General features: G+C 39.1%; 1 protein-coding gene across 1 annotated transcript in view; it reads right to left on the bottom strand.

Annotated features, from left to right (window-relative positions):
• prkcea (protein kinase C, epsilon a) overlaps nt 1-23,329 on the bottom strand; it is a 658,830-nt gene that overhangs the window by 224,787 nt on the left and 410,714 nt on the right. Inside the window, exons 7-10 of the mRNA XM_063055673.1 lie at nt 22,476-22,618; nt 14,338-14,434; nt 11,997-12,202; nt 9,490-9,663 (exon numbers count right to left, since the gene is read on the bottom strand). Coding sequence (XP_062911743.1) covers nt 9,490-9,663; nt 11,997-12,202; nt 14,338-14,434; nt 22,476-22,618 — 620 coding nt within the window. The remainder of the gene's footprint in view (nt 1-9,489; nt 9,664-11,996; nt 12,203-14,337; nt 14,435-22,475; nt 22,619-23,329) is intronic.

The raw sequence follows: 23,329 nt of genomic DNA, 5'->3' as shown, positions 1-23,329 counted from the left end.
CTGTTCCCTTGACTTCCCTTTTCTGAAGTCCACAGTCAATTCCTTGGTCTTACTGATGTTGAGTGCAAGGTTGTTGCAACATCACTTAACCAGCTGTTCTTATCTCACTCCTGTACACTTCCTCATCCCAATCTGAAATTTTGCAAACAATGGTTGTGCTGTCAACAAATATATCAATAGCATTTGAGCTGTACCTAGCCATACAGTCATAGAGGTGGAGAGAAAAGAGCAGAGGCTAAGCACACATCCTTGACCTGCATCAGGGTTGATTGTCAGCAAAGAGGAAATATTGCTTCCAATCCACACAGACTGTGGTCACTTTATCAGGAAGTCAAGGATCTAGCAGCAGGTAGGTACAGAGGCCTAGAATTTAGAACTGTTTGATTGGAACTCAGGGTATGATTGTATGTGAAAGCTAGGCCGTAATTAATAAACAGCAGCCTGATGTAAGTACTACTATTTTCCAGGTGATCCAAGGCTGAGTAGAAAGCCAGATATGTTGCATCCACTGTCGACTTATTGCAGCAATAGGCAACTTGCAGCTGCTTCAGGTCTCTGCATAGGTAGGAGTTGATTCTAGCCATGACCAGCTTCTCAAAGCATTTCATCACAGTAAATGTGAGTGCCACTGGTCATGAACACTCCTGACAGTTGGCTGGCATAGGTTTTCAGTGCCCTGCCAGGTACACGATCAGGGCCCGACTCCTTGCAAGGGTTCATCCTCTCGAAAAGTGTTCTGATGTCAGCTTCTGAGACAGAGATCACAATGTCACCAGATGCCGCAGAGATTCGCACAGCTGTAGTTTTATTTGCCCTTTCAAAGCGTGGATGAAAGGCATTGAGCTCATCTAGGAGAAAAACATCACTGCCATTCATAATATTAAGTTTTGCCTTCTAGGAGTTGAGTGCATCAGTCCTAATTCTGTCTTTAACTTCAATCAGAATTGTTTATTCACTCTTAAAATACCTTCCCTAGATCATACCTGGAATTCTTGAATAGTTCTAGATTACCGATCTTGGATGCCACAGATTTAGCCCACAACAGACTACGAATCTCCTGGTTTATCCATGGCTTCTGGCTTGGTATGTTCTCAAAGGCACACACTCATCAATACAGGTCTTGATGAAGTTGTTGACAACTGTAGTCTATTCATTCAGGTTTGAAGATGAATCCCTGAATATTTTCCACTCCACTAACGCAAAGCACTCCTCCACTTCCCTTGACCAGACCTTCTTGGTCCTCACCACTGGTGCTGCAGTTTTAATCTCTACTTGTACGCCAGGAGAAGTACAGCCAGGTGACTGGGCTTTCCAAAGTCCCATCCATTCGTAATTATTCCATTTGCAGTGCTTACACTGTCCTAGAGGAGCTTCCTGAAAATTTTGAGTTAAGCTGCCCAGTGAGTTTTAACTAGTTTTACCACACCTAAATGGGTTTCATCCAGAGAGTAACTACCAGAGGCAAACTGTAGCAGTTCAAGATGTGCCTCACATGCACCTTTACCAGGTAAATCAGCAGTGTGGAATAATAGCTGGTCTACCCGAAAATAATCATATACTCCAAATAAAAAAGGTCAGCTGGTGGTAGTGGCATCAGCACCGGACTTCGAGGCGAGAGGTCCCAGGTTTGAATCAAGCCAGCTCCTCACACGCTTTTCATTGGTACTGGGTTGAGTGTCGAGTTAGCAACTTGGCCTCATAACGAAACAGACAAAGTGCTAAGGAAATGGCAAGGCTGCTGCATGATATGCCACAACGCACAGAGAGGAATAATTACTAAGAATTACCACAAAAAAGCAGTACCTTTATTTATTAAAATATGAATCATACTGTTAAAGCCAGATACGGGCTCCAAGTACATGATTAGCTACATTCCTGCTACACCTTTTAAAAAAATATTTTCAATGAAAGAAATCTGATGCAGCTGCACTCAATAGAAAAGTTTACAGAATAAAATTAAGGAGAATGGAATACCATAGTGAGGTGAAAATGTGCACAGCACATGGTTTTGAAAAACTCCTCTTTACCCAACAGTTGATGCTGATGAAGAAGCAGGTGGGAATCACCAGAAACAAATCAAAAAAATCAGGTAAATGAAGACAGCAGCAGATATGTAGGTGTTTAAAAAAATTAAAACTAGTTTTGTGAAATACATTTCGTTTATATGACGATCATAATTCTGTTAATTCACTCTTTGTTGGCAAATGTTCAGGCTAGCCAAAAACTGAGCGAATTTTCTGACTGTTGGAGTCAATTTGGTTAGAAAACAAATTCAGCATAATTCTATTACCAAGCATGCTAACAACACACACAAAATGCTGGAGGAACTCAGCAGGCCAGGCAGCATCTATGGAAAAAAGTACAATCAACATCTCGGGTTAAACCCCTTCGGCAGGACCCTCCAGCAGTTTGTTTGTGTTGCTCGGTTCCAGCATCTGCAGATTTTCTCTTGTTTGTGACCAAACATGCCACTCAACTTTCATGCCAGGCATTTAGTTTGTAGAATAAAACTTCTCCTAAAATGAATTTAATTATGAGGTCAATGCAATTTTCAATGATAACATTGCTACTGCATTCATTCACTCACTCTTTCATGGTAAAGGGAATATTATCATGTATATTAAAAAAATAGGCAGTCAGATTTTAACAATATTTAAAGATTATACCTAAACATTTATCTTGTTGACCTTTTGATTTCTATTTCCATTTAGGTCATAGTTGCCATTATATCATGAGAGTTATGTATCTTACACTGTAGCACCACACAATAACCCCAATACCCATAGATGTCTGGTCATCTGAATTTGACTTAGATTGATTTCCATCTTATCGCTGCTGCTCAAATGCAATGTGTCAACATGCATGCACACGTCTAAGAAGCAAGATACTGTGCTTTCACTGTGATTTCCTACTTCTCAATAGATTTGGCAGCTTTGTTTAGTTTAATAAACTACTTACCTTGTCCTCATACGTTTATTATTCTGATCCATATAACTCTCATTCTTCAAGGTCAATAGAAGAGAAGGTCAAAGCTCATTTTATAATTAGCAGTTTGATAAACGTGAAGTATTTTTGAAGGTCACATAAATTGCCTTTTTATTAATTGAAAGCCACAGCAAATTTAAAACAAATAGTGGAACTATTTATGTCACCTGAACTCCCAGCCTCTATACAGTTAAGGAACTTAATTTTCACATGACTGAAAATTAAGATGTGTTAAACAATGTTTGCCATTAAAAACATGCAAGTTTATTCATGTCTAATTTGGAAAACAAACCACAACTTTAATATTAGAAAATAAAAGTTATTAAATTTGAGAAAAAGTACATGCACAAAATCCCAACAAATGTCTGTTGTTTCTGCAGAATGTCATGTACTGTTTAAGAGTTAGTAGACAACAGAATTAAAATTCAGAGGAATGCTAAATTAGAGAACGTGTCATTTTGATGCTTGAAAGTAACATAATGAGTAACTGTACTGTCTTACCAACAAATTGCTGTAACAATTGTTTGCAAAACAGCACAATTGGTTACCTATTATTTCAGCAACAGGGGTGCTCTATTAAAGGAGATTCAGGAAACAGCTACAGGCACATGTAATTCCATCCATTGTTATACAAATATGTTATGTGCTCAAATTAAAAATTTGCCTCCTTCATCATCAGATGTGCCAATGCTGCAGATGTTGTCACACTGAAGCATTCTCATTTATGCTATCAACTCTATCTGTGACCTTCAAAGCATAGCATTTTCATTTCCTTAACCTATGGAAATATAACAATGTGCAATTAGTTTGCAGAGATGTGTTTGTATTTTAAATTCTGCTCATATCTGCAGAATGCAGTCCTCCAAGTTTCTTTGTAAAACAACAATTGACTTGCTTTTAAGAAGTGAAGACAACCCCATTCCACCCTTCATCCAGACTTAGTCAACAAATACCAGCAGCGATAAGATAAAAAATGAAGTCAAGACCTTACTAGAATAGTTACCAAGTAGTCAATTGGTGTCTGTGCACATAAACCCACTGCCTTGAGACAGAAGAGGAATAAAGAGGAGGAGGTGTGGAACTAGAGGGAGAAAGGAGTGGATGATGGGCAGGTCATAAGGGTGGGGGAGGGGAAAGAGGAGGGTTAGATTTGAAACGAAGTGGGGAGAGGGAATGAGACAGTGGATATGGGAAATTAGAGAAATTGATGTTGATGCCTGCAGATTGGACACTACCAGGATGTAATATGAGGTGTTGTTCCTTTAACCTGCATCTAGCTTGATTTGGAAGAAGATTGTGAGTAGACTTGTCTGTGTGGGAATGGGAAGTGAAAAGAAAATGGCTGATATCCTGAAGAGAAGGTGCACGATGAGACAGTCCCTCAATCTACATTGAGTCTTCGATGTTGGGGAGGCGGCACCAAGAGTACCAATGCAATAAATGACATCAATGGATTCACATGTGAACTGCTGCCTCACCTGGAAGGATTGTTTACAGCCCTGAATGGTGGTGAGGTAGGATGTATATGTATAGGGGGAGGTGTAACATTTGCCTCAGTTGCAGGGATAGTTGCCTCGAGCAGGATTAGTGGTGAGGCATGAGTAGACAGGGGAGCCACAGGGAGTGTAAACCCTGTGGAAAATGAAGAGGGAAAGATGTGCTTAGTAGTGGGAGAACTGTTGGAGATGGCAGAAGTTATGGAGAGTGATGTGCTGGATGCAGAGGCTCATGGGGTGACATAAGCCTCTTCCTGTTTATACCAGAGAGGATGAGGTGAGATGGAGGAGATGCAGATGATGGCTGCATTGATAGCATTTTCCCATTTTGTGAAGAAAGAGGTAATCTAAGATGGCAAGGAATGGAAAGTCTCATCACAAGAACAGATGCAATCCATGTTTCAGGAATCTGTCTCCTCCATTACTTTACAATGTAATGGGAGCAGCCACAGCTGTTCACAGGTGAACAGAACTGTCTGTCATGTGAAGAAAACTGAACAGATAAGCTAAAAGATGCAATTACAAGTTGCAATGAAAGATCAGCAAAATCAGCCTGAAATGAGTGTGACATACTTGCAATTCAGCAAAGTGCTATCATAGCTTGATCTAAACTGTTCTACTCATCCCCAACCCCACCCCCTAATTTCCTGGCCAGAATACCATGTCCATTCAGTCTGTGGATCTTACACCATTCACATATCCACCTTTCTTTGCAACATCAACAAATGCTCATCAAAAATTTGTCTGGAGCAGATTAGCAAAACTGAAATTTCCAGACTAACTGTATTCACAAATGCCAATTTAAAGAACCGTACAAGGGTCAGTTATCCACTACCTTTTGACATCTCTTTTCTTAAATGTTTTGCATTTATGAAGATGATTACCAACTGTTTGACCACAGATAGAAGATGGAAGGTTGTTGGGAAAACAAAATATGAAGCACAGCAAAGCTGCCGTAATTCCCTGAGCCGTGCAACTGCCTTGAAAAGAACACCGTGTCCAGGAAATGAGTAATTTTGGACAATTCAAGTAATTAGCAAGATAGTTAGCTAATTCATCAAACATACCACAAACAGCTTAAAATACATGATTGCTGTCATCTCTCCCCTCCCAATACAGAATAAAGTACTGAATTTAGAGAGCTGAGCAGTCCCTGTAAGAGCGAAGAGGTTGCATAGTGCTCCTCTGAAGAACTGTTTCTGCAACCACACATTCTCACTTATTTGTGAGTTTAACCCATTCCAAGAGTCAAATTGGGGAAAGCAACACACTAAACTATCCCATTCCTTCTCAGATTATGCCACAGCATGGAACAGTGAAATGATTACACTGTTGCCAGGACATCCAAGGGTGTTTTGCCTTAAATTTGTTGTAAAGGGAACATTACTGCATAATATGTGCCTTCAATATGATTGGTATTCTAAACAAAAACATTAAAAATAAATCTTGAAGTGGATCAAAGATTTTCTGAACTTTCATATCAGAGCCCCAGATGACAGCTGGGCAATTTTCCACTAAATTCAGTGAATGGTTCTTGTGAAACTGCTTTAGATTATTATCAGGGCAATCTTGTACAGGAGAAGTTGAAGCTGGTAGTAATCAGTAACAATAAACTCCATCATGCAGTGGGAGTTTGAGAACAGATTAGAAATCTGATTATCTTCTAACAGGTGTGGGTTTTTTATGCTTCTCTCTTATCTGAAAAACTACTAACATGGCACCCTTGTTTAAAAGGAGAAAGGGTTAACCTATCAGCTGGACAACAACAATGGGTAAATTATTGGGAAATACTTTGAGGGACAGAATAAATCGACATGTTCAAAAATCATAATCAGTACAGATTAGTGAAGGTCGCATTTGCCCAACTTCATTGAAATCTTTAAGAAGCTAATAAGAAGAGTCAATTAGAGATTTTTGATGTAGTTCTTAAAGACTTGGGCAGGGTGTTTGACAGAAGTACTTGAGGGGGTGAAGCTGAATGTTTTGAATGTGTTGAAGAGTAGGTGAGTAACAGTTTTGAGGAAAGGATAATTAGGCCAGGAACATTTTTTTCAAAATAAAGGATAGCAAGGAAAGATGTAATCAAGGTATATTGTGTAATGTATGGATCTATTTCTTTCAGAGCAATGACCCCCCCCACCCCCTTTAGCACTACGTATTGATGTTGTCTATGAATATGCATTCTCTCTCTTGCTGTAATGTGAATAAACCAGTTAAAGCCATAACCCGTGGTCCTGCTTTTATTTAATTAATATGTAGTTGGACAGACACAACGAATTGGCGATGAGTACAAACCTGAATTTCAGTCAGAAAATATCACCAACTGCACCAACAGTTAGGACTGAACCAATGAGAGTTAAACAGCACGAGTAAGCTGTCACAAAGGAATGCGTGAGTAACAATGAAAGAGGCGCAGAATTTAACGTAAAAATAATGAGGCGATGGCTTCAGTTGGGAAAGTTGACGAATTTGATAGTGCTAATGAGGGCTGGGACGTGTATTGAGAGGGTTGAACTGTACTGTAATGTGAACAACATGGAGGAGCAAAAAAAACTTAATGAGCCTAAGAACGTACAGTCTCTCATGCAAATGAGTAACTCCTGCAAAGCCAGCAAGCAAGACGTTCAACAAAATTGTTACAATTTTACAAAAGGAACTAGTCAAAAGATGAAAGTATTTCTGAACACATTGCAGAATGGTGCAAACTTTCCCAGTACGGGTATGCGTCGCTTAATGTCCACAACACGTTCTGTGAAATTGGACGTTTTGTGATTTGGACGTTGTGCGGACACCATATTATATACTTAGCAAACCTATATGGAGTACTGTAGTGTACCTGTATTGACTAAATCCTTGCCATTAGCAATTTCTCCATATCCGATATAGGTCCCTCTTGCATTTTCGTGAGCATTGTAGCTTTCAGTGAAGCCGATACTTCAACAGCTTCGAGAATTTTTTCTTTGTTTTTCAGGATCGTCGCGATTGTCGAGTGTGACATGCCTAAATCCGGAGCAATAGCATTCACTGGTTTTCCACCTTCATATTGTTTAATAACCTTTTGTTTCACTTCCAAATCAATACTTTTCCTTTGCCCCTTGCTGCTGCTATCACTAGGAGTGGTTTTGCTGTGTTTGGAAGCCATGATGCATTTTATGGTAATATTTTCAAAAGAAAATTAAACAGAGAGATAACGCTACTGCACTCAAGAGACACGTGATACACGAGATTGGTTATGTCCGCTACGTCACATTATCCGATCGGGACTACGGACATTTATGCGATTGGACATTGTCCAAATGGACATTAAGTGGCGCATACCTGTACTGTGACTTCAGAGATGGACTTTCTGATGCATTAAGGAACAGGCTTGTATGTGGCATACATAGTCAAAGTACTCCAAGAAGCTATTATCTGAAAGAGACCCAACCTTAGAACAGGCATTGAGCATTGCAACATCATTAGAGACTGCAGCAAAAAAAGCACAGAAAAGGAGGTTAGAATGTGAAATGCACAAAATGTCCCTGAATGGTGCAAAAAGCCAAAGATATTATTGATGTGGCAAATCCTCCCATGATGCAAATGACTGTAGGTTCAAAGAAAAAGTCTGCAGAAAGCGTCACAGACAAGGTCAGAGAGAAGGTGCAAGGCAGACAAAAAGCACAACTGAGTAAAAAGTCTCAAACACAAAACTAAGCAACTGCATAAAGTTATTGAATGTAAAACAGAATCAGACAACACAGAGTCTGACAAAGGTGAACTGCCATGCCTAGAACTGCATAGTATAACTGAAACGGATTACAACATCATCTGGATCACAATAAATGTATCCGCTGTAAAACTGAAAATGGAGTTGGATACAGGGTCAACTTTATCCATAATTCCAGAGGCTGACTACAACAGACTGTTGTAGCACTATATATTGATCTGTTGTCTGCGCATGCGCTGTTCTTTCTCTCTCTCTCACTACAATGTGAAAACATCAGTAAAAGCCATCACCTCCTTTTGTTTAATTGATATTTAGTTGTGCACAGCCACAACATATTGAATGTGGCTGTGCACAAAGATGAGCACAGAGTGAGCACAGGAAGATGAGAGTGAAGACTATGAGAAGGAATTATTCCCCTTTGCAGAAAAGTCAATAACCCGAGGATGTGGATTTAAGAATGCATGAAGAAAAGCTTTATACACCCAAAGAGTAGCATGGAACACAAGGTGAAGGTAGAAACCCTCTTCAGATTTTTAAAATATGTACCCAAATGAGACATAACCTATAGTCTGAAAGCTGAAACTTAAGTTACTTAGCTTAGTATTTTGTCAACATGGACACATTAATCTCATTGTAAACGTCTATGATGCATACATTAATTTCGTCCTCTTCCCTTGATCTTAAGAAACTCAATGCCAGGCCAAAGACCTGTTCAACAAGTTTCCTCTAGCATTTCATTCATGTGTTCACTAGTCCCATCGGAGTCTTGACGGAAAGTTAAAGTGGGCAAACTGAGCACAAACCTTCCTCACTAACGCTCACAAATACAGGGATTAGTGCGTACAGAAATAGCAATTTTTGATCAGAAACTCTGGAATTGATCCTTACGCCAGGGATACTGAGGACAAGTGTGATATTGTGATTGTAGACTTGGGGAAGTTAATTAATTCTGTCCAGATCTTGGCAAAACATAAATCTTGTAAATATGAATGGTTCTTTTACTCATGCAAGTGTTGCAATGGCTCTGCCATGATTTGCTATCGAGTCAAAGAGTGAATCAGCATGGAAACAAGCCATTCAGCTCACCACATCAATGCTGACCAAAGGCACCCACCTGTATTAATCTGAGCACTTAGATCATAGCCCTCAATGTCTTGACTATTACTTTTTTGATTTAATTGGGAAATGTGGTTTTTACAGTAAGCATATTTCTCACTGTTTTATTTACTTATCTTTCAAAAACAAGAGTAATTCCAGCTGCATTAAATGTAATGCATTAAGAATTGGTTCAACTCACAATACCTTTGTTTGAAAGCAGCAGAAGAGTTGGGTCAAGTAAGGATGCCTTCTTGCTAGTGCCAGAATTCTCTTCTCGGTCATAGTGCAGTCCACATCATCATCTTGGAGAATAACATCCTTCTTTAGCACCTTTACAGCATAAACCTCATCTGTACCTTTCAGTTCAGCCAACATGACCTATGTAAATGAAAATAACACAGCTCTACTTATCATAAGCACTCAATATATACAGGAGATGAGAATTCATTGATATCCCCTTGTCTAAAATTCTTATATCCACACTGACTTGAAGCAAATGGTGGCAATAATGTGATTCTATCCCATATACCTTTTGCATGTTTCACAAATTCTGGGGTTATGGATGTTGAAGGATAGTGATAAACAGTCAGCCTACCTCAGCATACAAGTTTCTTGCTGGTAGAGGCTATTAGCTAGGGTTTAGAAGAATAGTTGGAAAATACAAGGGTGCAGAGATATTTTGAGTAGAAGCATGGCTAGCTGCAATTCTAGTGTGCTTTTATTTATTTTATTCCTGAATGGAAATCATTTCTAAATAGTGGTTTAACCCCTCTCTGATTTAAACAGGGTGCAATGCCAGGACAGGGTACCAATTAAGGAGTGTAGAGACTCCTGACAATTCTTCTTCCCAGTTTTCTATTCAAATAGAATGAGCATTACCAAAGTAACAGCACCTAAAATGTTCAATATTCTCCAACTAGTTCACATTCTGTGTTCAATAGTTCATCACCCAGGAGATGCCCAACCATCATAGCCTCACTATTTAAAAAAAAATTTTGCACTACTTATTTAATGTAACTATATATGTATATACATACACAGACACACACACAATAATTCAGTTTTTTCCCTTATTATTACGTTTGGCATTGTACGGTTGCCACAAAGACAGTAAATTTCACGATATATGCCAGTAATTTTAAACCTGATTCTGATCTGAAATATCTATTCTATTATTATTGAGAGAAGCTAACACAGAGTTTGAAGAAACTAACAGATAAATATTTTTACAAAATGCTGGAAATGCTCAACATGGTAGGTGATGTCTCTGGAGAGAGAAAAAGAGAATGTTTTAAGTCCATGACCCTGCACAGCAACTTTCATTTGTTTTGATGAAGAGTTCTTAACATTAAAACATTAGTCTCATCTTGCTCTCCAGAGATGCCGCCTAATCAGCTGAGAATTTGGTCTCATTCTTTTCTTTATTAAACAACACAGGGCTGAACTACTGATTCAGAATTCTATCATCTTTAAGCTGCATGATAAAATAACTATTCTGGTTCACAGTTCATCTCTAACCTTCCAAACAAATAGCGATAGCTAGTCCCAGTGGGACAGCAATCTAGAGTGCATCTTCCTGATGGCGTTGATTCTACAAGGGTCAATTTTCTCTTTGTTAGGCTGGCATTAAACAGGTACAGCACAGCCAACCAGCTGTACTCACTCAATAAAATTCAGTTCTACTAAAGAACAGGGTTTCTGAAGTACTCTCAATCTGAATGGATTTTCAAACATTTATTTCTCAAAAAATGTATAAAGAGGAATTTTCCCCCAAATCACTCATAACAATAAAATGATTGATAAAGCACAGGATTAATGAAAGAATGCAGATGTGCAGTAAAGCCTACTAGAGACTGTCTGCTTTAGGGACTGTGCTCCACTTTTACGGACATCCTTAAGTTGAATTTGTTCGTATGTTATAAAATGGACAAATCAGTTGCTTTGGTAACCATAATTCCATAATATTGTAAAGAATGGAATCAAAGGTACAAAGGACTGATAAAAAAGAACAATTGCTAACAAGAACAATTATTGGTCTGTCTCCTATATTGAGGGAGCATGATCAGGTCTATGAAACTTGCAGAGGCTGTCACCTTTCACAACCTGACCACTTCCCTATAATGGTTATTAGAAGAAATGAGTAAACTAACACTATGGAAAGTATAGCTTGTAGGCAGGAACAGTGAACTTTATATATAAAGATTTTATGTGCCTCTAAATTATATAGAGGTATAATTTCATTTCAAGTTGGAGTCACAATCTTTTTACATTACCTTAAAACTGCATAATAGCATTGAATAGACTTTGAAAGATATACAGGAAGAGTCAGTAATTAATACTGGATATTCTGTTGATAGTCTTTTATACAAAGGACATAGAGGTTAACTGCAGTGGTCCAACCTTAGTCCTGTGATTGAAACTATTAACTCACATTGTCCTGGACAATGGCAGACATACTACCATAGGGAATAACACGTGCACGCACTGTGAGGGTTCCAGTTTAGGTTGAGGGATAACGTTCAATCAAACCAAATGAAAATAGATTTGTTACAGACTTCAAAGAAAGCAAGTGTGGAAGAAATTAAAATAACATGCAGTAAATGAGAAAATAAACAGTTATTTGCTGAATATCTCCCTGACATATATGGTGTTAAAAGGGATACTGGTTACCGAACCTGCAGTGTGTTATGTCTGTGCTGTGGAATACTCACCTTGCCAAAACTGCCTTTCCCTAATACTTTAATGAAGGAGAAGTCCTCTAAGTTATAATGCCTCGTCTGCAAAGATCTCAGTTCTCCATTTTCCCCATTTTCACCGGGTGTCAGTACTTGTTTATCTGCTTCAGCTCCTTTGTGTTCATCCCCTCTATTGTCAAACGAAAGAGCTTTCCTGATGTTGTTTTCAAGTTCTTTTAGTTCTGTAGGAAGATTGATAACTTTATAATGGCTTCAATGTCTTTTGTCACTTAATGGAAATATTTGCATCATTCATCTTAGGACATACATTTATATAGCAGCTTTGTAAGGTCAAAGTTTGCACAGCCAATGAAGCATTTCTGAAATGATGCATAAAAGGAACCTGGTCTTATACTCTTACCAACACCTCCTATAACATGCTGTAAGAAGTTGCATAAATGGTGGCGATATACTTGGAAGTAGAGAACATCTCAATATAAAAGAAGTCTCTTTGGAAGATGTGCTCTCTCCAACACACTTAATTAGATGCATCTCTCTGATTTTCCCATGCCACTTCAATAATTTTTAATGACATTCACATCTATCTTTAAAGCTATTACAAAATCAGAATCGACAGACAATCTTGAGAAAAAGTTTAATAAATGACTTGCTTTGTTCTCAATCTGAAAGTATATTAGCTGCTATTTTCAATGGAAACAGTTATTCCCTCCTTCCTTTAAAAGGCTTATAATTTTAAATCCCAGCCACAAATTTCTCCTTAGCTTTCTAATATTCTTTTCTAATTGGGCTCTGTACCTTTCATCTCTAGTTTAATGTACCCCCGTTTTTGTGAAGTTGATTGCCACAGCTAGGTAATTTTCATGAACTGGTGCAGCTCTGGGCTTCACCACCAATCTTTCACAGGAGTGGTATTGACTTGTGAAACTCCAGTTTTTTTTCCTTCATCATTGATTGGCTGAAGTGCAGGAATTCCCTGTAATAGAACTACCCCAATTCCTTCATTACAAAATTGATGTAATTTCAGAAAAAAAAAAAATCATCACCTTTCCAGGGCAACCATGAATGGTCTTGGCAGTGATGCATCAAAAAAAAAACACACACAGAATTTTCAGCATGGACAGTGAGAATAATTTATTTATTTATTGAGTTGCAGCATTTCCAGTCAAGATGGCGCCTGGACTCTGTGCACCAGTGCAATTACAAAGAAAACATAGCAGCGCCTCTACTTCTTCAGGAGTTTGCAAAGATTTGGCATGACATTTAAAACATTGACAAACTTCTATGGATAAGTAGTGGAGAGTATACTGACTGGCAACACAACCTATTCTGGAAACTCCAATGCATTTGAATGGAAAATCCTACAAAATGTAGTGGATGAGGCCCAGTACACATGGGTAAAGTCCTCCCAATCATTCAGTACATCTACATAAAACACTATTGAAGGAAAGCAGCATCCATCATCAGAGATCCCCACCACCCAGGTCATGCTGTCTTCTCATTGTTGAATCAAGTAGAAGGTACAAGAGCCTCAGAACTCATGCTATCAAGTTCAACAACAGTTACTATCCCTCAAGCAACAGGCTCTTGAACCAGTGGAGATAACTATACTCAATTACACTTGCCCCATCATTGAAATGTTCACACAACCAATGATCTCACTTTCAAGGTCTCTTTATTTCATTCTCTCAGGCTCTTGTTATTTATTGCTATTTATTTATATCTGCATTTGCACAGTTTCTTGTCTTATGCATTCTGGTTGATCTTTCATTGATCCTGTAATACTTAGTATTCTATAGATTTGATGAGAATGCCCACAAGAAGATGTATCTCAGGGTTGTATATGGTGGCATATGTACTTTGATAATAAAATTTATTTTGAGTATCAATGACAAGTCCAGCATCCTTGACTGTGCATAAGAAGATGGTGATGAGCCAACTTCTTGGTATTTCAGGAAGCACAAATTTCCAACCAGGAGCAGAGAATTCAAAGATGCTAAAGGCACCGAAGCCCAATCATGGACAAAAGGCATATTTCCTTCTCTGAATTTCCTGTAAAATTTTGCCTGCCATTGAGAAATAATTTAACTGCCTGCCCTTCATTAAGTTGAAACAGTTTGGTTAATTTCAGGTCAACACCAGAAAAGATTCCTAACATTTTGCTCTAAATAGTGAGCAACTAAAAACGTATCTCCATATGAAGACCCATCTTACAACATCAAGTGAGCAATGGTGAATCATGGTCCCATGCCGCTGGACTAAGATATTATTTACCAATATGTGGGTCTTTTACGCTTTGGTTTTTAAGGAGTGACAGAATTCAGAATCATAAGTGCTAAAAGAAGTGAGTTGAACTTACCCTGATCAGAAGGTGATGTTGGGGCTGATTTTGATCTGTCTTCATTGGATGGTGGTGCTCCTGGAGCTGTTTGCTGTGGATCAGGACCTGTGTAAAACTAAATGAAAAGGAAGTGTGCAGATATATCAAAGATGCCAGTATAATCATTCTGATTATACTGTATCAGAATTTAAGAGCACATAATAAATAGAAAAATTATTAGATTACATTAGATTGTCACTTAAAAATGATTACTGAATTATTTTATATATCATGGCATTTTTGTTTCATATTTAAACAATTATGCTGAACTGTTCAAAATGTTAAATTCAAAACTGGAGAAAGTTGACCACTGTTTACAAAATAGTCAAAAATGTTGTATGGAATGCTGGCTTTTATACACAGAAATTCTGCTGCAGCTTTCCAAAGGACTGGTTAGACCACACTTGTAGAGTACTGTGAGCTGTTCTAGGCAAGTGGGAGGGTGACAGGCAAGAACAAAAGAAATTGCAAATTGAAAAAGAACATTTTGAAATTGTTTGGATTCTACATCCACAGTGTATGCAGAAAAGAGTGAATGAAGGAATTTTCTCACGTACATCAAGTCTGCTTGAGTACTTATGTTTCTGCCTTGAAATTTCCCAAACCTCCAGTTGATTTACAATGACATCTCCCTGCACGCAATGTAATAGTAGATGAGCACTTAACAATACAGATGGTGGTTAAAGATGAATAATATAAAAATAATGCAAAAAAATTAATGACCAGATTATCATGCACTGAGAAATAATCAAAATTGGTATCACATTGAGGATAACAATATTCATTGAAGTCAAAGGTTGCACAGCAAGAGACAGTACAGGGAAGGAAGGGGTCCAACTCGACATTTGCAAAGAAGGCATAAAATACCAAATTATTTGAGATTCTTGTTTTGGAAATGTTTTATAACTTTAAAATTAGAATACACAGTTTTGAGCTGCACAGACACAGCAGAAGACATGGGTTGGTCTATTTCTCAGTGGGCATGTGCAAAACTCTAATGTGCAATGAGATTTAACAATTTCTCCATGGTAACACTTATAATTTCCTACTGTTTATCATTTCCATTTTTTATGATAGGTTACATAATAATCAGGTCCATATTTTTTAAAAAACAGTTAATAATAAGTTTTAGTACTTAAAACATTGCTTGGATTTTTGTCTTCATCTGCTTAAGTGAAGGTAAAAAAAAAAGATGACCTTTGTTCCAAAGGCTATAAGATTGGCAGAAATAGACCAACAAAAACAGGACAAGGAGCAGAGCTGAATGGATTAGGGAGCTCCGAAATACACTCTGCCTCAAGGCCATGGGAAAATAGCGATCATACGACACAACAAGTTAGTTAACTCCTTGTGTACTGGCAGATAAAAATGAATGCCATAATAATCTAATCTTTATTTACAATGTCCTCACTGGTACTGCCTCAACTTTTCTATGGCAGTACTCACCAAAAAGTTAATAAACCAGCTGATTGTCCTGGGGCAGATTATTGCTGACAAAAGTGACACAGTGACAAGGTACAGTGTAACATTATGAACACTGAGATGAAAATGGATGTGTGCCAACATTCACTCCAAAGTTAATTCATTGATATAGAGCAAGTTCTGTGCCATTGTGGAAAGAGGAGAAATGATAAGTGAAAGGAATAGATAGTTATTATTTTAATACTTCTCACAAAATTAATAAAAATATTCCCATCTTGAGAAATGTTAGAATCATGAGCTAATAAACATTTGGATTTAGTACCGAAACAGGACAGGAATGACAGATATGGATAGGTTGAGAACATTCTTACATTCATGGAGCATGGAAATATACCCTTTGACCCAACCAGTCCATGGTGATCAAGATGCTTATCTAAATTAGTCCCACGGACTGTGTTTGGCCCATATCCCTCTAAACTTCTCTTTTTGTTTATCTGCCCAAGTGCCTTTTACATGTTTTTAATGTACTTGCCTGAATCAGTTCTTCTGGCAGCTCATTTCATAAATCACAGTCTGAGTGAAAAAGTTGCCCCTCAGGTTCCTAGTAAATCTCCCCCTCTCACCTTAAACCCATGTCCGCTGGATTCCCAACCTTGGGGATAAAAGACTGCGTGGATTCTCCCCACCTCTGCCCCTCATTATTTCATACACATCTGTAAGATCACTCTTCGTTCTTATCCCAATGAGGTTCATGAGTATTTAATACATCGGGTTGAATTAAATTCCTAACATGATAAAAATTAATAGAACAGCCAAATCGGTCATTATGTTGTGATGAATGGTCATCAACATGAATGATTGACTCTGCTTCTCTCTTCAGATGCTCTCTGACCTTTAAAGTATTTCTACTGGTTTCAATTTTTATGTAAGTTTAGATTTATTTATGTAGATTCACGCTGTTTTACAACTGGTTTAAAACAGTTTCAGATTTATGAATTAAAAATAACCTTTCCCCCAAAAGGAACTGCAGTGTCGATGGAGACTATCAAAAACAGAGTTTTTGATGATCGACAGAAATAAAGTCAATAATGGTAAGAACTATCCAGTCTTTACATTTAACCAAGCTTAGAAATGAATACATTTCCTGTGCAATGCTTAAAAAATAATTTATATTTAGAAGGAAGAATACTAAACAGAAATTTCTTTGAGCCTTTTTTTTGTTCTTTGCTTTCTCCCCCCCCTTCTGGAACATGCTGACTTCTCTATGGATATAATTTCAAAGGTACAGTCAGTGTACTTGTATCTTACTAGTAGGCAAGATCCTAAATCAGAACCTTGCATTATCTTTCTTCCTCCTCGCTCCCAGCTAATGAGGACCACCAGAACAATAGTATTATCACTCCACATGAATTCAAATAAGCCAGCAGAGATCAAGAACCAAGTCTGAAGCTTTAACTGAAGTATAGATTTGTTTTGCACCTTACCATACTTTTAACAATTAGACTTTAATCAATCAGGTTGAAATGCAAAAAGCATTGAAGGGAGAATAAATATCTGCACATTCATTCATTTCAATGCACAATTGTGCAGATAGCTGTCTTGAAATTGAAGCTGTATCACTGGTCCCGGTGGGCTACAATCAGTGCAAGAAAGGCCATTCATTGGTGACACACCGCAAAATTTTAAAAGAGCTTAGGTAGTTATGGGACTGTTTGCTGGTCTACAATCAGCATGAGAGGTCATTCATTGGCGACACAGCTCAGGACTTTTCAGTGGGCTGCACGCATAACGATCTGTTAAACACTCAGCAGAGTCCAATTAAAATAAGTAAGGAGTAAGCTGAACAGCCATTGTGGGAATGGACAGTAACAGAGTGGTCAGACTTTGGTTGAATAGGTTTAGGTGAAAATAGGGCGGGGCAGGCACAGGTGGACGTTCCAAGTAAGTTTTTTTTTCTTGTTAGTACATAGTGTTCTGAGAATGGGTCTAGAGTTAGTGATCTGTTACTTGTGTGAGATGTGGGAACTTTGGGAGATCTCCAGTCTTCCTGATAACATTTGCACTGAGTGTACTGAGCTGCAGCTCCTTAGAGACTAGTTAAGGAAATGGAGCTGCAGCTGGATGACCTTTAGCTCATTCGGGAAAATGAGGAGGTGATAGATAGGAGCTCCAGAGACAGAATTGCCCTCTAAGTTGCAAAAAGCAGGTGTCAGGAAAGGGAAAGTGAATAGACAGCCAGTGCAGAGTGGCCCATTGGCCGTTCCCCTCAATAATTGTATACTACTTTGGATCTTATTCTGGGAGATGATCTGATCTCCGGCACTGAGTCTGTCTCTATGGCTCAAAAGGGAAGCGGGGTGGTAAAGGGGAATGCAGTTGTGATCAGGGATTTCATAATTAGAGGAGCAGACAGCAAATTCTGTGGATATAAAAGCGACACCTGAATGGTACGATCAGGGATGTCTTTGATCAAGTCCACAGCATTCTAAAGGGGGAGGGTGCACAGACAGAAGTTGCGGTACATATTGGTACCAAGGACGTAGGTTGGAAAAGGGAGGAGGTCCTGAAGAGAGAATATAGGGAGTTAGATAGAAAGGTGAAAAGCAGACTTCCAGGGAAGTAATCTCTGGATTGCTGCCTGTGCCATGCACCAGTGGGGGGAAGAACAGGATGATTTGGCAGACAAATGCATGGCAGAGGAATTGGTATATGGGGCAAGTTTCAGACTTCTGGATCATTGGGATTTCTTCTGGGGAAGGTACGACCTTTACAAAAATGACGGGTTACACCTGAACCCAAGGGGAACCAATATCCTAGCAGGCAAATTTGCTAGAGCTGTTGGAGAGGGTTTAAGCTAACTTAGTAGGGGGATGGGAAGCAGAGTGCAAGGGTTGAGAATGGGGCAATTGTCACATAAATTAGATGCAGTATGTAGCGAGACTGTAAGGAAGGACAAAATTGCAGTCAGTGAGATGAGTTAAAGTGTAACAGGGCATCAAAATCGGAAAGGGAGATGAATATGGCACTTACGGTACTATATTTGAATGCACAAGGAGGATTATCTTGAAGCACAGTTAGAAATTGGCAGATATGATGTTGTGGGCATTGCTGAGTCATGGCTGAAAGATCATAGTTGGGAGCTTAACATTAAAGAATAGGTAGGTAGGCAGAGGGGCTGGGGTGACTGTTGGTAAAAAAAAAAATAAAATAAAGTCCTTGGAAAAAGGTGACATAGGATCGGAAAATGTAAAACACTTGTTGGTAGAGATAAGAAACTGCAAGGGTAAAAAGACTGGTGGGAGTTAAGTACATGCCTCTGAACAGTAGCAAAGACGTGGGGTACAAATTTCTACGGGAGATAGAAAAGGCATGTAAAAGTGGCAATATTGCAACAGTCATGGGGGACTGCGATATGCATGTTGGTACTGGATCCCAAGAGAGGGAATTTGTAGAATGCCTACAAGATGGCTATTCAGAGCAGTTTATGGTTGAGTCCCTGAGGGGAATGTTAATGCTGGATTGTGTGCTATGTAATGACCCAGATTTGATTAGGGAGCTTAACGTAAATGACCCCTTAGAGACGGTGATCATAATATGATAGAATTCACACTGCAGTTTGAGAAGCTGCAGCTAAAATCAGATATATCAGTATTACCGTAGAGTAAAGGGAATTACAAAATCATGAGAGAGGAGCTGGCCAAAGATGATTGGAAGGGAGCAATAGCGGGAATAATGGTAGAACAGCAATGGCTGGAGTTCCTGGGAGCCATTCCAACACAGCAGAAAAGTAATATGCATAATGAAGAAATATTCTAGAGGGAGGATGACACCACCAGTACAAACATGGGAAGTCAAAGATGGCATAAAAATAACAGACAAAGCATAAAATAGCAAAAATTAGTGGGAAGGTAGAGGATTGGGAAGCTTTTCAAACCAACAAAAGGCAACCAAAAAGGCCATAAAGAGAGAAAGGATGAAACATGCAGATAAGCTACCCTATAGTATAGAAGAGAGCACAAAAAATTTTATCAGATATATAAGAATAAAACAGAAACAAAAATGGATGACGGACCATTGGAAATCATGCTGGAGAGGTAGTAATGGGGGGACAAAGACATGGCAAACAAACTTAATAAGTATTTTTCATCAGTCTAGCATAGACTGAAGATTGGCTGATTGGCAGAAGATAAAGAGTAGAAATAAAGGGAGCCTTTTCTGGTTGGTTGCTGGTGACTAGTGGTGTGCCACAGGGGTCAGTGGTGGGATCACTTCTGTTCACATGACATACAATAATTTGGATGAAGGAATTAATGGCCATGTTTGTGGATGATAGAAAGATAGGTGGAGGGGCAAGTAGTGTTGAGGAAGCAGGGTGTCTGCAGATGGAATTGCCTGAGACAGATTTAGAGAATAGGCAAATAATTGGCAGATGGAATACAATGTATGGAAGTGTATAGTCAGGCACTTTGGTAGAAGGAATATAGTGTAGACTATTTTCTTAACAGGGAGAAAATTCAAAAATCCAGAGGTGCAAAGGGTCTTGGGAGTCCTCGTGCAAAATTCTCTAAAGGTCAACTTGCAGGGTGAGTCAATGGTAAGGACGGCAAATGTAATGGTAGCATTCATTTTGAGAGGACTAGAGTTCAAAAGCAAGGATGTAATGCTGAGGTTTTACAAGGCTTTGGTCAGATCGCACTTGGAGTATTGTGAGCAGGTTTGGACCCCTTCTCTAAGAAAAGATGTGCTGACGTTAGAGAGTCTCCACTGGAGGTTCACGAGAATTATCCCAGAATAAAAGGTTTAACACATGAGCTTTTGATAGCTCTGGGCTTATACTTGTTGAAGATTAGAAGAATGACAGGTGTTCTCAGTGAATCCTAGTGAATACTGAAAGGCCTGAATAGAGTGGATGTGGAGAGGATGTTTCCTATCGTGGGGGGGGGGGTCTAGGACCAGAGGGCACAGCCTCAGAATAGAGGAACGTCCATTTAGAACATAGAAAACCTACAGCACAGTACAGGCCCTCCAGCCCACAAAGCTGTGCTGAACATGTCCTTACATTACCGAGACTTACCCAGAGCCCTCTATTTTTCTAAGCTCCATGTACCTATCTAGGAGTTTCTTAAAAAACCCTATCATTTCCGCCTCCACCACCACTGCTGGCAGCCCATTCCATGCACTCACCACTCTGTGTAAAAAAACTTACCCCTGACTTCTCCTCTGTACCTATTTCCAAGCACCTTAAAACTACTCCCTCTCGTGCTAGCCATTTCAATCCTGGGGAAAAGCCTCTGACTATCCACATGATCAATACTTCTCACTATCTTGTATACTTCTATCAGGTCACCTCTCATCCTCCGTCACTCCAAGGAAAAAAGGCCGAGTTCACTCAACTTATTCTCATAAGGCATGCTCCCTAATCCAGGCAACATCCTTGTATATCTCCTCTGCACTTTTTCTATGGTTTCCACATCCTTCCTATAGTGAGGTGACCAGAATTGAGCACAGTACTCCAAGTGGGGTCTGACCATGGTCCTATCTAGCTGCAACATTACCTCTCGGCTCTTAAACTCAATTCCACGGTTGATGAAGGCCAATGCACCGTATGCCTTCTTAACCACAGAGTCAACCTGCACAGCAGCTTTGAGTGTCTTCTGGACTCAGACCCCCAAATCACTCTGATCCTCCACACAGCCAAGAGTCTTACCATTAATGCTATATTTTGCCATCATATTTGACCTACAAAAATGAACCACCTCACACTTATCTGTGTTGAACTCCCTCTGCCACTTCTCAGCCCAGTTTTGCATCCTATCAATGTCCCTCTGTAACCTTTGACAGCCCTCCACACTATCCACAACACCCCCAACCTTAATGTCATGAGCAAATTTACTAACCCATCCCTCCACTTCCTCATCCAGGTCATTTATAAAAATCATGAAGAGCAGGGGTCCCAGAGCAGATCCCTGAGGCACACCACTGGTCACAGACCTCCATGCAGAATATGACCCATCTACAACCACTCTTTGCCTTCTGTGGGCAAGCCAGTTCTGGATCCACAAAGCAACATCCCCTTGGACACCATGTCTGTTTACTTTCTCAGTAAGCCTTGCATGGGGTACCTTATCAAATGCCTTGCTGAAATCCATATACATTACATCTATGGCTCTACCTTCATCAATGTGTTTAGTCACATCCTCAAAAAATTCCATCAGGCTCGTAAGGCACAACCTGCCTTACACGAAGCCATGCTGCCTATTTCTAATATTATGCCTCTCCAAATGTTCTTTGGATTGAATTTAGAAAACAGATGAGGAAGTATTTCTTTAGCCAGAGGTTGCTGAATCTGTAGAATTCATTGCCACAGACAGCTGTGGAGGCCAAGTCATTGGGTATGTGTAAGGCAGAGATTGACAGGTTCTTGATTAATCAGGGCATCACAAGTTATGTTGAGAAGGCAGGATAATGGGATAGAGAAGGATAATAAATCAGCAATGATGGAACGGCAGAGAAGTCTTGATGGGCCAAATGGCCTAATTCTGCTCCTGTCTTATTATCTATGGTCTCAGATTGTTATATATTAGACAATAAGTCATGGGAGTAGAGTTAGGCTATTCAGCCCATTGAGACTGCTCTGCCATTCCATCATGGCTGACCGAATATTGGGAGTTTAATTGTCAGAATTAATGCTTTACCTTTTTTTTCCTTTGCCCACTGTTTGTAATCTTATCTGGAGTGACACCGAGATCTGCTAGCACCTTTGCTATCCCTCTAGCATCGACTCCACAGTTTGGTGCTACATTGGACTCACAGCGTCTGTGGACATTCATCTTGCATACTATATAAAGACATGGAAACATTTTATTAGCAAGCTGAGAATGTATTTGCTGTTGAAACATGAACTGTTAAAGTTTAAAAATGCAAACCAAACGAGAAAATGTTAAAACATGTTTTCTATTTTTGAAAATAACTTTTGTGGTATAATGTTTCTTAAAAAAAATGTAAATTAATATTATGAGTGCTCCTTTCTCAAGGCAGTAGAAGCCAATTCAAAGGAATATTTCATAGAATCTGATTGTTGGCCTTTTTCCCCATGTGATCTTCTATTCATCACAGGCTCTGCGAGCTACAACAAGAAGTTGAAAGGTATTGATTGCACCTTGAATCCTTTTCATCAGAATTGTGTTGCGAAAAACGGCAACAAGAAAATGTTTGCCTTGTATAAATAAACTTCAGCAGACTACTAAACAGAAAATAAACTGGTGAAATCTTGATATCAATGGCATTGTGACCCTGTGGTTGTTGGCAAGTAGTTGTGTCATTGATGCAACAATTAAAGCTTCATCATAAAATTTCTAACAGTTTTCTCAATTGACTTCATTTGACTTACTGGACTAAATCTCAAACAGAACATATGTGTAGGTTTGATTTGAGGCTTCGTTTTCAGAGAGGGTGGGAAAGTAAATGGACTCTGAACTGGAACTGTTTGAACAGATTCCCATGATTACAGAAGAAATACTGAAACTGGTGGCCAATGCCAAATAAAACA

Source organism: Mobula hypostoma, chromosome 8 (assembly GCF_963921235.1).
Source record: "Mobula hypostoma chromosome 8, sMobHyp1.1, whole genome shotgun sequence".
NCBI lineage: Eukaryota > Metazoa > Chordata > Chondrichthyes > Myliobatiformes > Myliobatidae > Mobula > Mobula hypostoma.
The sequence above is the reverse complement of the archived record's forward strand: the minus strand, read 5'-3'. Positions and strand labels throughout refer to the sequence as shown.